A 15,371-nucleotide genomic window follows, 5' to 3' on the forward strand; every position below is an offset into this window, starting at 1 on the left:
GCAGCATCTGGGGTGGGGTGGGGGGTGGGGGTGGGGGGGTTCAGTAGATTAAATATTTGAATACTAGGTGGAATTGGATCCTATTAATATATTTAGGCTTCCCCAATCCTGATCCTCAAGGGCCGAAAGTCCTGCAGGATTTGGATGTTTCCGTGCTCCTGCACACCTGATTCTAAAGATGATCAGGCTTCTGCTGATCTTGATGATAATCTGATTACATCAATCAGGTGAGTTGGAGGACAGAAACATCTAAAACCTGCAGGATTCCGGCCCTCGAGGACCAGGATTGGTAAAGCCTCATTTATACCATTACAAAGGTATTGGTACACCTCCTAGGCCTTTAACCCCCCACATTTAATTAATTGTCTAGGCTACTTTTTAATACTTATAAGCAGCGATTTAACAAGATATGAAACAGTTAAGTATCAATAATGCAACAGTTCTTTCCTATAAATCTCCATGTGTGTTTATATTTTCAGATGATCACTTTTACAGTATACCTAAGAACCAAAGTCCTATCACTGGTGAGCTATCTTTGGAGCTGGCTTGCAGGCTACTTTTTTGGTCCTTAGGGGCTACCCGTGGTCACCATGTTGGACCCCAGGTCCACACTGTATGGATGCATCACAAGATGCGTGATTACACTTCATAATCTCACCATGTTGGAGCACGGAGTTTCTTCTTGATACCCAAGTAGACCCTCAGGTTCCTGACTGGCCAGTCTCGTTCTGGACGGTTACTCTAGGTGACGGAGAAGAAGAGGAGAGGCCAGTGTGAACAAGGAGTGTGTGGGAGGACGTGTTTGCATGTGCGCCTGTGCCAGACTCACTCTGACTTCCTTATACATCCGCAGCGAGCTGGAGTTGAGGATGAAATATCGGTCGTGGAAACTGCCGGAGGTCAGCCCCAACCCGAGGATGCTTCTCTCCTCTCGGAATTTCATCATGCCATGTTTGGATGGGTCAACCTTACTGGCTGGAGGGCATAGTAGAGCGTTTAATGTTTTTTAAATAATTCATTATACTAATTCAGTAATGAATTTAAACATTATTCTAAAAGAATAGTACTGTGATTAAATTGTTTACCCAGGTAGATGATCATTGCTTCCATAGCAAAGTGCTTCTTGATGAGAAGATGGGAGTCGGTGCCAAAGGAGTGAAGGATGGGTAAGACTCGCTCACGATAGTGCAGAGGACGTTCTGCAAAAGGAGCAGATAGACAGGGAACTATTGAAAATTAGATGATGACAAACTTAGTTACTAGTTAAATGATAAAATAAATGATTGAAATAAATAAATACATGGCCACCTACAGGCTTTCCGCTGGTCAACCAGATGGCCAACAAAGAAGGCTCACAAGTAATCCATAACACGCTGTTGCAGCATGTAAGGATGTGCTTGTGATTATTTTCTACTCCCACTTACCAATGTGAGCACACATATCACTTTGCATTCCATTTAACGCAAACCGTATACAATGACATGACGAGCCTCACCCATTTCTTCCTTGTCGATGACCTCCCAGCAGTTCCAGTACTCTTTGTCTTTAACAGGAATGTTGCGCCTGTCCAATATCTCACAGGTCAATTCTGCTGCTGTCATAGATGCAGGGATCTGTCGAAAGTGAACACAAGTGTAAAGTTGAACTGTGCTAACATCAGTTTTCAATTATTTTATGGAACATGGATATAAACACTTTATCCTTGGGTGAGATTCTACCTTCACATGCTGCTCAGCAGTGTCCTTCTTTTCCTCTAAGTAAACTGTGCAGATGAAATGCCCACCAGGTTCAGTGCTCTGCGGTTTTCAGTACATACAAAAATATCAGTAATTAACACAAAAAAAAATGCATTCACTCATGATTAGACTAGATTGCATGCATGTCTGTGCGCTTAGCAAAATATAAACTGAACGTATTGTAACAAAGTGTTAAATACTGAGACAAATGCGGTCACATTGAAGTCCACCCAGTGCAGCACAGCTCATGAAACACACAACTTGTTGTTAAATATCGCTACATGCTTGTGACTCACAGGAAATTTTGTGTTCAATTTCTCGCGCACTTGGATGATAACAGTGATCTCTTCCAGCTGCCTTTTCAGCTGCTGCTCATCCACCTACAACAAAAAAGTATACCGATTAGTACCATTGGCAGATCAGCCACGCATTTTTTTCCAAACATAAACATTGGTTCATTAAAAACTGACATTTGTGTGTGACCAACTTTTATGATGTGATAATTAAGAACGTGTAAATCCACTTCACTATGGGCCGGTTCTATTCCGTCTCTATCGGACCTATCAATGTACCAAGCGCCAAGGTGTTTTACTGTGTGTTCGCTCTAATAGATAGTGTGCGCTGTTCTTGGGCATACTGAGCGATCATTTACTAAGATCTCAAATGGGATGTTTTGTGCTCATTACTGGCAACAGTATTTTGTGTTTTAGGTAAAAGTTCTCCCTACCACTATAGCCACTCTAATTTTGCCTGCGCTATGCTGCTACCACCGCTCATAACGGGTTTGCTCCAGTCTTTCAGATGTGCTCTTTAAAGTGACAGTGTAGAATTTTTCTATGTTTATTCATTTTTAAAACCCACTATTAATTTCAATAATATGCAAAAATAATAATAAAAATAATTATATATATATATATATATATATATATATATATATATATATATATATATACACATATTAGGGGTGTGAATTGCCTGGTACCTGGCGATTTGATTCGTATCACGATTCATAGGTCACGATTCGATTGGATACCGATTAATCCCGATACAAATCTATAAATTGATTATTGCGATTTTATTTTTAACTCTAATTTAGAAAATACAAATCAGTAAACTTGTACATTTACACTGTAAGATTTGTATGAAAATGTATTTATTTATCTGAAAATTTAGGCTTATAACTGATCCACTGCAAACCGGTTGCAGTCTGTTTCATGTTTGAACAGCACTGAAATAAAATATTAAGGCTTAATGTTTCATTAATATAACCATAGTGCGTGTGCTTCGAACTTGGGTTGTTGCATTCTATTAGTGCACTACTAGATGGCACTACATTCTACACACTGTCCCTTTGTGGTGGCTATGGAAATTCGCCCAAAGTTTGATAAATCACATTGTGTGTGCTAAATGAATGTATTTTGTGCTCCTCCCAGAATGAGCAAAATTTGGGTATTTTGTACGTTTGGCAGACGCAAATCTGGTTGCGCCTGGTTAGCAAATCAGCTTCCACGTCTGGGTGAGCAAAGTAAATCAGGCCCAAAGATTCTACACATTACCCTGCGTGAATGCCTTTCTTCAGGCTTCGTATTGGTTAAATTAGCCATAATGAAAGTGCAACTTCATTGGCGTGTGGGAATCTCCACATATCTAATCCCCAAACATCATAGCTGCTTCACTTGACTGCATCTGACCTGAAAGATGAGCGTGTAGTACTGTATGAGGTCCTCGATGGCACGGCCAGCCGTGTAGTCCTTGCCGTCCGTCTGGAACAACGTAGGACCAAACACGATGGCCAAGTTATGCAGATTCATTTGATTGAGCTCAGAGAACCTCTGCACACTAGAAGACAAAAAGCAGAATGTGGTTGTGGGTGTGTTCATGTGGCATTCACAAAGTGTGCCGGTGTATTAACTCACCAGTACAAGTGATTGATAAGGGCCCGTAGCGTTGCCCTGTTAACACGAGGCAGTTTGTTCAAAAGTGTCTGATACTGGGAGATTTTCACACTTTCATCCTGAATGGCTGGATCAAGAGACAAGCGAGATGCAAGACAGAAATATGAATGTGTTCTGACTTAACATACTTTCAAAAACTTCCTGACGCGGGGAAGCCATGTGAACGTTACCAGTCGTAGTAAGCCAGGTGCCGCCATCTTCGGATGTGAAAAGCCCTTCTTCCAACTCCCTGAAGAAGCGTTTGAGTGTGTTGGAGACGTCGTCCACCTGGTGCTCTCCTTCCTTCAGGCGGAGGCTTCGAGCATCTTGACGAAACCTCTCGCACAGAGCTGAGATGCGCGAGTTCACGCCGCTTTTGCGATATATCCCCTCAGATGTTAAGCCTGAACAAAAACAGCACAATCAATCACATGCAAACAAAATACACCTAGCACTTTGCACTCACACTGCAAAAACTGAAATCTTAAGTAAGATATAATTTCTCCTTTTTCTTCTTATTTTGCTCCGACAAGTTCTTTTTACTTAAAATAAGATTGTCAGACAAGATGGTTCTGATTATTTTAAGATACTTATTAATTTACTAAGCTCTTTCCAGTAAATACATGACCAGCTCAGTGGTCTAGTAGTAGAGTGTCTACCCTCAGACTGGGAGGTTGTGGGTTCAATCCCTGGCTAGGTCATACCAATGACAATAAAAATGTGACCCGTTTCCTTCCTGTTTGACACAAGTTGGCCAAACGTAAATTAATATGTATGTATTTTAAGAAAATAGTTCTATATATTACAGCCTAAAAAAAGTCAACATTTGTTTTTATTCTACAAAATACTATGTTCAAAACCGCTGTGGTTGATATGGCCCTAGTATTATTTTCTTATTTTTCAAAATTTTACAGGAAAATTTAAGTAAAATGTTCTTGTTCTGTTGGCAGATAATTTTGCTTATTTGAAGTAATAATTTTCTTATTTTGCTATATTTTTTCTATTTATTTCTTTTAGCAGTGAAATCAAAACAGTAAGTGTAGACCAGTGATTCTGAACCTGGGTTCGATCGAACCCCAGGGGTTCGTTGAGTCAGTCTCAGGTGTTCGGCGGAGGTCAAGACACACACCCGATTCAAATGATTCACTACATTGCCTATCTGTGCCGCAGGGAAATTGGTGCGGTTAATAGTCGACTTGTGGCTGTTGTGACGGTACGTCGTGTGATTTATTTATTATTCTAATCCCGTCATGCTAAGTCAAGCAAAAAAAGAAAAAGAAAGTGGTTGGACGAATATGGCCACATATATATCGGAAACGTAATGGTGTTCCACAGGGTTCAATTATGGGGCCTCTGCTGTTTTCATTTTTTCTGGTGCCCTTAGGTCCATCTTAAGAAAAGAGTGGTGGTTGTTTTAAAGTGCTCTAGAGTTTAGTGATGGGAATCAGCATTCTAACTGCATGATTTACAATGCCAAGGGTTCGGTGAATGTGCATAGGAAACCGGTGTGGTTCAGTACCTCCAACAAGGTTAAGATCCACTGGTGAAGACAGAGATGTTTCTGATAATCATTTATTACTACACGCATCTGTTGCTTTATGTTTAGTGCTGTGTTTGTCTTTTTCCATCTGTTCACTCACCGCACTGTGTGATGTAGTCAATGCAGCTGTGGACTACGACTGGTATGTCTGTGTCGGTCAGCTGCTGCTGACTCAGAGTGTCGCCTCCACTCCCTGCTGCAAACTGTATGGCAGCACACCAGCCAGCAAAATCCAACTTCCTCTCTCCTTCTATGTACAATGTTCTTAGTAGGAAAATATTAAAACAAGACAGAGTGAAGACAAAAACAAGTTAAGAAGAGAATGTAAAGGAGGACAGAAAATGCAACAACGCTACATTACACAATCTGTACTAAGCGCTCACCTTCCCCTCTCCACCAAAACTAATACTTCATTATCTTGTTGGATTGCTGCAAAACACAAAACAATCTTTCAGGCACAAAAACAAAGTTTTAAATAATATCATTTGCTACAATGCACACAGCCAACAGGCAAATTGCATGAAACTTTTAGATGAATGCATTAAAAACTCACAGAGCTCATTAAGTTTGCGAAGGTGTATTTCTTCTTCCTGGCTGTCTTCCAGGTACACATGAAGAGTGGAACCCACCAAGGCAAACCAGCCCACCTTGGACGTTTGGAGGTTCAGGCCATCCTTACATTTTAGTCTCCCGATCCGCTCAAAACCTAACCTCAGTAAAGGCTCTACTGTGGCGGGGATGAAGCTCTACAGAAATCAAAGACAGTTTAGTGTAGCTTTGTGCCAAGACGTATCATAATAAATGCTCCCCTTCTCTTCTCAACATGTTTATTGAAATACACTGCAAAAGTCAAGTCAAGTCAAATAGAAAGGAAGAAGGCTTTAGCCGTTTGCTTTTTGTGTGTGTTTCCGGTCGAGAAATATAGACCTGAGATCACTTTAGTACAGTGAGTTCAGAAATGCGGTCTAGACAGGCAGGAGCCGCGGACACAGACAGCATTACAGTTAACACAATTGTGTTTCCAATGACAACTACATCTAAATTGAATATAGATGACTAAGAATCTGTGTGTTATGAAATACAGCAGAGTATAAGGGAGATTTTCTTAGTGTTAAGCTTTACCCCAATAATTAAAACAGAGACAAGAAATCTCACTAATGCTACGGTGTTTTTTTTAATCCTCTTGTTATTCTTACATTCAATGTTAATGGTGCTAAGCAAGTTAAGCAACAGCACATTCAACTTTTCATGATTCAGGATTAAGAATGATGTATTACTGCAGCATACCAAAATCCTCCCATCAACCAGAGTTAAATTTATAATATCGTTATTTCAGCGCACTTCCAAAAGAAGTGGAATAAGTACGGTTGCATATTTTCTTCCTCGAAAAGGCTCATTCTAGCTCAATATGCTAGTTACCTTGGCAATAGACTTCACCCATTCTTTGTGGCTGTTTGGGTCATCGGTGCCAAACAGATAGAGACGATCTGATTCCGAGTAGAGCTCAAAGGTGTGCTCATACCTGCAAGGTGAGACAGATAGAAAAGAAGACCGGTGAGATGCGTGTTTTTTTGTGTGTGAAATGTCAACGTGTCACAAGACACACACAAACAGCAGATGTAAGAGTCTGAGTGTGCATACCCATGTTTGTCGGGTACATCCACAGCCAAGCAAACTATTTCTGACGCTCTCAGAGCGCCATTAGGATTAGAGTTCTTGTCACTCTCGTAGTAGCTGAATGTGCCATCGTTGAGCGTACACCAGCGACGACTAAACTCTGCACACAGAAATAAAAGATAAAGATGTGAATAGCTTCAAACCGCACATCGACATCACCAGTACAGTATAGGATCAAGTTACTCATGAGGTCCTTCGGGGCTACCTGGTGCCCCGTGGGCACCAATTGGTGGCCCCTGGTTTAGGTGTACATGTTGTCTAATGCAGATTGTTGTTAACTGAACAGAGGAATGCATTTTCTAGATGAAACTGACAAAGAATTGACACATTGACAAAACATCCAATGCTTTAAAACAGTCGTGGACGGAAATCTATGTTGTTACCAAGCATACTTGCATACATACCCTCTCTGGCCTTGCGCTCTGTGATAGCCCGAGCCATAGACCCAGTCTTGTATAGGAAGCCATTGTGATACACACACGTTGGAGCTGAAAAGTGCACTTCTTCCATGCCACTGTCCACCTCTGACCGAGGAAGATCTGTACAACAATAATTTTAAAAAGCCATAAAAACATGGCACGGATTTGGATTTCATCAAACTTAAACAATTACACAGATAAACCGCACAGGAACAATCAAGTTGTCCAAGTACATAAATTCTGCAGTCATCAGAGGAGTTTTAAGTGTACAGATTATCTTTAAGTTATTTGATGCATTTGTCAAACCACATGTAGACACACAATGTCCATTACTCAATTGAAAATAAAGGAACTCCAATGACATTGCAAACACGTGGTAATACTCTACCTGTGTTCAGATTGTGGCTCAGCAATATAGCTTGCAAGGGTTGAGAGTGCGTGTTGGCTAGGGATAGAGGGGTGGGACAATTGGCCATGCCAGTTGAACAATTTACATCAGCGCCACAAAAAATCAGGCTTAATGTCTCCAGCACATCACTGCACTGCACGTTTATGCACAACGCCTGTGGAAAAGGACAGAAAGAAAAAGTATTAGAAACATACAATCATTTTTTTCCCCCCATACATTTATTGCGTAGATTTATTTTTCAATAAGTGTTAACTAAAAGTGTACTTGGTGTCAGACGAGACGACACCAAAGCATGCACGCCAGAAACTTTGCTGACAATCAAATACAGAAGTACATTGAAAATTCCCAAGCACCCATCATTGTTGAAAATAAACATAACTATACAATCTTTCATATACATCTCAAACTATATGGCCCAAAGTATTGTGGCATAGCATTGCAACTTTGTGGGAACGATTAGGGAAAGCACCTTTTCTGTTTTTGGAGGGGGGAGTTTGGTGAGGGAAAAACATTACTGGTGCACTGCGATCTGACCTCAATCACAAATTTGGCCATTACTGAGAAGATCTAGAATAGAGATCGTTTACTCCCAATAATTCGTACCGTAAAACATGTCAGACCATAATGCACTTGCCAGCTCCTTACAGCTAAAACCACCCATCATCCATTCACCTCATTCTCGTTAGAAACATAACTCAAAAGTGGTGTTTACATGAGTTGCTGGTTTGACATTCCATTAAAAATGACATCACATTGACCAAGTAGGGAGAGTTGGAGACAAACCTGCATTATGTCAGAATTATGTCATCCATGTGATGTGTTTGGTCCATAATTCCATATGCTCATGATCCCAAAATAATAGTATAGTAGAGCACACTACAGGACTTCATTTACATCCTTTAGAGATAAAATCAAGTACGCACAAGTAAACCAAAAAACACTGTTATCTGCTGCCTGAAAAACAATATTCACACCAACACGAGGCAGGAAACCTCAATGCTTTGAAACCGAACCATAACTGTCGCTCGCAGTGTGTCGCTATTACTGGACACTGTGGTAAGTATTTGTCTTCACTTCAAGAAGAAAAGTGACAGAGGAAGAGTCAATCAATCACAGGCTGAAACACAATTAATTGTTATAGGGAAGTCGGGTGCAAGGGAAAGAGGGGGCAGAAAATCACGGGTAGTATGACTAAGAAAAGGAGGACGCAGTGTTTTTACAGCTGACACACACTCACATTCACTCAGTTGCAGACGTTTTTAGTGGAGCTCAGCCAGTCAATGATAAACAAGTTTATACATATTGAGCTACAATGTCAAACCAAAGGGACTGTGAATCAATGTCAGAATACATTTCGTATGTGTATATGTGTGTATGGGTGGGGTTGGCTTGCATTAAGATTTTTGTGATTATTTATCTGCCCTCAGTCATTTATGATCCAATTATCCAAACAAGCCTGCAAGGTCTTGTAGAAAACTGAGACATTACCTTCACTGTTTTTTTTTTTTTTTTTTTTACAAAACAAATGGGAATTGGTATGATTTCTGCAATAACAATTCAAATGGCAACATTGCTTCTATCCTGCACCGTACAAGAACTACAAATAACACTTATAAATTGCAGCACTACACCACATTAGCCTCCTCAGGCCTGTTGTCATTATAGCTGCAATATTAACCATGTGTATGATAATGATATGACACTGACAGGAAACCAAATAACATCATCAAGTCTTCTAGGACAGCATTAGTGGTAATTTTATTTCAAGACACATGGCAGTGTATAAAGTAACTATGTCATGCATTATACTGTATTGATATTTTTTGCTGTGCTATTTTAGAATGATGGGAACTTTCGTATTGATCACCGCATGAGTATTTATTGAAAATTTTAGAAACATAATTACAATGCCAAGGAAGCCAAATAGTTGACAAACATGAAATCTGAAGCAGCAATATTAGAAGAAAAAAATTGGAGCGAACACTGAAAAAAAAAAAAAAACTACTTCTGAGCACGCCTATGCTGTTTTCCATTTTATCCACATGACATCCTAATCAGGCCCACAAGCACAATACTCATTAGTTGCCAAGCTTAGAGCCACACAACACAGACGGACATCCTAATCTGAACACACACACTACAGTAATGTACTGTACCAGCTGCTGAGTGATGATAACCAAGCCTAATAATTTTCTGTTTATGTGACTTAGTTAAACAAAACTTCATCAGCCCCTGGACATTAATGTGATTGCTTGCATGCCGAATATGGGTTAGTGTTACATATCAATCAATAGCTTGGGAAAGCAGGGATCCAATTAGAGAAAAGCACAATGAGGAAATGGGTTATTGGGCTGTGTAAATTCAGACGCCCTCTAACATCTGCTGTCTCTGAAAGAAATGAATGGAACAACGCACACAGACACACATACAAGCAGGAAAATAGGGCGGGAATTCAACAATCTTAGTCAACATCCCCAGAGAGAATTAGAGAAACACAGCGATTTTATCTGGGTGTGTCTGCAATCACATAGCTCCATCTGGCTGCCTGGACAGAAGAAGGGGAAAAGTAAAAGAGAAAAAAGATGAAACTTTCATGAAAGTGTGATCCTTTTTGCACACTTCATTATATACACATGCCCATACTTCTATATGGGTCCATATATTAATTCCAGATGACGAAAAATATTTTTTCCACATTATTTTCCACCATTACCTCACCTGGGATGGTTTAAAGAGTGAGACAGAGGGTAGGAGAGTTGACAGACAAAAAAAAAAGGGGGCTGAATAAGAAAACTGAGGGGGGACAAGACGAAATAAAGGAGAGGAAAACAGGAGGACAGAAGGTAAAGGCTATTTCCCCGTACAGACATAAACAAAAATCAATCGGTTAAAAGAAATGCTCCAGTTGAAAAGAGAAGGACTGATGGCTCAAATGATTGAAAGTGTGCAACTGTGTAACTTTTCTTCCCTTGAAGTCTCTCTAACACACTCAAGCACTTTAATACCGCCAAGTGAAGCATTTTACAGAAAGTCATTATACTACAGTAGCTCATGCACTTAATAAATTCAATAATCCATTTTAGGGTTCCAACAAAAACATCTGCCTTTAACAAAGATAACTGTCACGCCCAATAATCGAAGACATTTGTCTTTTATCAAAAATCATGTGATGTGACGTGTGTGTTCCACCTCAATCCAGTAGGGGGCAGTCATGCACATTACGAATTTGGCACCAAATGTTAATTACAGCAAGTGTTTTTCCATGCTGCAGAATAGTCTAATGCGATGGTTTTCAACCGCAGTCCTCGAATACCCCTATCCAGCCTGTTTTACATGCCTCCCTCAGCCAACACAGGTGTTTCAAACAATCAGTTAATCAGCAAGTTCTGCATAAAGTCTGATAACGATCCTCAGCTGTGTTGGCTGAGGGAGACATGGAAAACGTGCTTGGTAAGGGTACTCGAGGAGCGGTGTTGAGAACCACTGCTCTAGTGCATGGGTGGCCAAATCAAAAAGCAGAAATGGCCAAAACAACAATAATACATTGTAAACAGCTCTCAGTAAGTTGCAATGAAGTTCTATACAACAACTACCACAATAATAAAATATCTATAAGTCTGTATCGCCCTCATATTATCAACCAAAATGAAACATTCCCATCTTATTTTTGATACAACAACATGTATTTAATTGTCCATGTGTGCTTAATGTTGTGGCACACAGCCAGCTAACAGCTAGTAATGACAGCAGCGACTTTGCTTGGGCTGGCTTCAGATGTGCTGGAAAGGTACATGTACTGAATGTGTCACATGTACAATGACAAGTTGTTCTCTGATGAGCAGTGGGCACGATATCTCATTATCAGCAGACCAAGGTAAAAGGGATGACTGACAGATGAGCCGCCCATTTCAGGATTTGATCAACAGAATGCCAACAGGATGCGGCTCATTAACCCTGATCAAGTGGGTCATTGTACCACTTGACCACAATGAAAAAAAAATACTATCAACACAATTGGGATATTCCTTCTACTCAAACAAAACCAGTTCAGTAGTATACAGTATTGCTAAGTTACAAGCTGACCAACAAACGTAAAACATGACCTCTCACTTTTCACACTTGGTGGAGGGAAAAAGACTTCAGTTTAGATTGGGCATTTCGGCAAGCTGTTTCATTGAATGCTTTGGTTCCAGCCAGTGGGAGGTTTTTAATACTTTGTCTTGGTTATTTATTAGGTACATAAAAATCAGTGGCGTGCCTTCTCTGCTGGCCTAAACATTATCAAAACAATGACCTGAATTAAAAAATTTGCATAAATTTGTGAAATATTGCATGAATTTATTTCCAACGCTCCTTCCTTTCCTAGTGTGTGTCTTGGCTGTGCATATTCCAGTTGTTTGAGGGTTATCTTTATTTTTTGTCCAATCAGATTTCAGCTTCCATGCATTACTATATCAGTGTTAAACTTCCCAATGAATTCAGACTCAAGATTGCAGGCCTTGTACAATTCAAACAACGCAAATCTGAACATTTTGCCACTTGCCATCAACTGAAGATGACATCAATGTTGCTTAGGTCTCAGGTAACAACCAATCACAGCTCAGCTTTAGAACCAGGTGAGCTGTGATTGGTCGTTGCCTGAGCCCTGAGCAACACTGGTGTCATCTTCAGTTGATGGCAAGTGGCAAAATGGCCGCCCCCTGAGATGGATAAAATGGCTGAATTTTACTTCATTACTCATATTCCACAAATGTAATATTAATCAGAATGTCATGTTTAGACTAGTGAGGTCACATATATTATTTCAAGAAATGTTTAAGGTTGACTTCCATTTTAAAAATGCAAAACAATATATAAAACTATGTATGTGCAAGATTTATGACAAATGGTAACTACATTTTGAACAGAGTGATGAACTAAGGCAGCTTGTTCTGCAATATTACATAATTCTTTAATTTGATCTCAATTCACCAACATGCATTATGTTATTTATTAGGGGTGTGCCCAAAAAATCGATTCTCATTTAGTACGATTCAGAATCAATTTTAAATGTCCCTAAATCGATTTTATTTAAATTATTTTATACTGTCTTGTCTGTGTGTGCCTTTATTTGGAGCACTGTTCATGTTGTACCCGGTTTGGCCACTGAGGGGCAGTGTGGTTCCACGCGGTCCAATACACTGTTAAGTTGTAGCCACATTAGAGAGTAGTAGGAAAAAGTCACGATCAAGTTATTCCATAAAAGTTTTTTTTTTTTGTTCAGCGTGGAGCCGTTTTTTTGAGTGATAAAAGTCCCGCGAGTAGCACACTAATTGGAGAGTCAGACTGGAGTAGATCATTAAAATTCTTGCACATCTATAGATTGAAGCAAAAATCATTGTCAATTAAATCTTTTTGAATCGAAAATCGTTCTTAATCGAAAATCGATTCCGAATCGAATCGCAGACCCAACAATCGGAATCGAATTGAATCGTGAGACATTCAAAGATTCGTACCCCTATTATTTATGTACCTAATGTTGTGCCAAGTAAGAGTATGCCAACCATAAATTTGGGCCAGAATCTCATTTGGGAATAGCAAACAGAGGAGGGCTTCAACAACCTTTACAAAGTTTTAAACAAATGCAACAAAAGATGCACTGTAACGTGAGAGGTGTGTGTGTTTCAATTGAAGGCGCTAAGCACACACACACACAGTGTCCTATGTTAGAACTTTCCTTGTTCAATTGTGACATTCATTCAAACAGTCATACAGAGCATATTGCGCCAATCATTTTGGATTGATTAATGTATGACGACAAAGTTCACTAACTGGTGAAGAGGACAGAAAGCTAAGGAAGGGTTTGTGAAGCAGGCTGTGAAACTGAATGAAAGAGGCACAATGATCTCCATTGACAGATGGGCCAATACACACATACACACAAAATACTGTATGTCCATGCACATTAGCATGCATGTTGACCTATCTCAGCCCACACCAAGTAATGTATGCACAAAGGCCGCAATGTGAAGATCCAAGTAGTCTCCAATCAAACACAACAATCAAATACTGCCAGAGATCCAAAGTCCATTGACACAGATTCCTGAGCAAACTCAAGCTTCCAAAATCAATAAAGCACACATTGTCACCTATAAACACACACACAGAGATACAACAGAGTACTTGGCTTTCTCAACACCCAACAGCAATAAACAATCTTACCTGCTGGCTTCCTCACTAGGTAACTTGTTAAGGTGCTACTTGACAAAGTCCACAATTCCAGAAAAAGGAGGTAACAGCTAAATTTGAAACTAACTTGAAGGAACAGCAGACATTAACAAGCAGCCAAATGAACCAAGAGGTAAGAGAGAAACTTTCTTTGGCAGTCACAGTCCAGCAATGAAGAGCACAGGAGAAGCAGAGGAGAAGCGGAGGCGGGGTTACAGCACATTCCAGCTCGAGCTGTGAGTAGTGATGTCACATTCGGGAAAGGGAGAAAAACAAGGAGAAAGGAAGCTGAGATGTGGGAGTGAAAAGGGAGAGCCAGATGAAATGGGCTATGGGCTTTACTTTTAAGTTTTCTAAGGAGCTGCAGATGTTTCGCTTGACCCCTCACACAGTGCCTTAGAGCAACAATGGTCACAGAGACTATCCCTCACAGAGAAGACTCTGGATTCTATTAGGCCCAGCATTGTAACCAAAACAGAAAATTCTAACTCTCAAATGGCAGCGAGGAAGACAAACAGCGCTAACCAAGAAACAGGACAAAGTGAGCATGCTTAAGCAAAAGTACTAAAACAGAGGACAGCAAAAACAAAAACAACTGTTTTATTACACTTTTATCTTCTTCACATCCCAAGCATGTGATGCATGCATGCGCACACACATTTGCGCTTGATAGCGGGAGGAAAAGTACCCAAAGTCAGGTGGGTAAATGTGAGTCACTCACAAACTCAATGAGGGCAGCCGACATTGTTTGTGGTTAAGTGGGTTAAGCCACAAACAACTGACCCAGCTGGGTTGCAAATACAAACACATTCACCACACTAATAATGGATAATAACAATTCGCGTATTCCTCGCAAAACTTTCAAGAACCTTTTTTTTTTAACATTGCCCAAAAGTGCATTCAACAGTTATTCACCAGTGTCATGATAACAATACACACTTGTGTCCACATTACCATCTGTTTTACATCATTTGTATATGCAGCTAAAAATTATTGTTTGTAATTCAGAAGCAAAATCTGCACGTCTGTTTGAGTCTAAACACATAGACCTTATTAAAGCTATTGCAACTGGCAAGTGTTCTCAATATTTTCTCATCAAGTCATCTGCATTTCAGTCCAGCAAAGAATTTAACAGAGGCCACATAAAAGGAGGTTTTGAACGATTGTTAAATATTATCCGTTCAGTTTTTTTCCTTTTTTTTTTTTTTTTTACTGTCAGCACAAGTAATATCACTGTCAGAAGAATGATGAGTGCTTTATATTTGACTTCAGCAAAAGGAAAATATGCTCTGGCTAAAGTCTGTCAGTGTACTTAAAAGCGGGGTAAAAGTGCAAATCTGGCATCTATTTATTCGTACTTTGTGGGGTGAGTGTCGCAAATGTGAGCTACTGGGACTAACAGTGAGGGGGTTGACACATAAATATGGGCGTAATGTCGAGACAGTGGTC

At 40.0% G+C, this 15,371-nt stretch overlaps 1 protein-coding gene across 9 annotated transcripts in view; it reads right to left on the minus strand.

Moving 5' to 3' along the window:
• Positions 1 to 15,371, minus strand: part of arap1 (ArfGAP with RhoGAP domain, ankyrin repeat and PH domain 1) — a 51,427-nt gene that overhangs the window by 12,492 nt on the left and 23,564 nt on the right. For all 9 annotated transcript variants that reach the window (XR_013294128.1, XR_013294126.1, XM_077565798.1 and 6 more), the window contains 16 exons: positions 7,695 to 7,869; positions 7,292 to 7,426; positions 6,852 to 6,987; positions 6,630 to 6,732; positions 5,764 to 5,956; positions 5,594 to 5,639; positions 5,311 to 5,474; positions 3,862 to 4,074; positions 3,653 to 3,758; positions 3,428 to 3,575; positions 2,033 to 2,116; positions 1,719 to 1,796; positions 1,496 to 1,613; positions 1,086 to 1,199; positions 830 to 975; positions 659 to 741 (listed from right to left, as the gene is read on the minus strand). Coding sequence is in view for 7 of the 9 variants with exons in the window: in XM_077565798.1 (XP_077421924.1) it covers positions 659 to 741; positions 830 to 975; positions 1,086 to 1,199; positions 1,496 to 1,613; positions 1,719 to 1,796; positions 2,033 to 2,116; positions 3,428 to 3,575; positions 3,653 to 3,758; positions 3,862 to 4,074; positions 5,311 to 5,474; positions 5,594 to 5,639; positions 5,764 to 5,956; positions 6,630 to 6,732; positions 6,852 to 6,987; positions 7,292 to 7,426; positions 7,695 to 7,869 (2,042 nt within the window). In the remaining 2 variants the exon portion in view is untranslated. The remainder of the gene's footprint in view (positions 1 to 658; positions 742 to 829; positions 976 to 1,085; positions 1,200 to 1,495; positions 1,614 to 1,718; positions 1,797 to 2,032; positions 2,117 to 3,427; positions 3,576 to 3,652; positions 3,759 to 3,861; positions 4,075 to 5,310; positions 5,475 to 5,593; positions 5,640 to 5,763; positions 5,957 to 6,629; positions 6,733 to 6,851; positions 6,988 to 7,291; positions 7,427 to 7,694; positions 7,870 to 15,371) is intronic.

This window comes from Vanacampus margaritifer, chromosome 5 (genome assembly GCF_051991255.1).
Source record: "Vanacampus margaritifer isolate UIUO_Vmar chromosome 5, RoL_Vmar_1.0, whole genome shotgun sequence".
NCBI lineage: Eukaryota > Metazoa > Chordata > Actinopteri > Syngnathiformes > Syngnathidae > Vanacampus > Vanacampus margaritifer.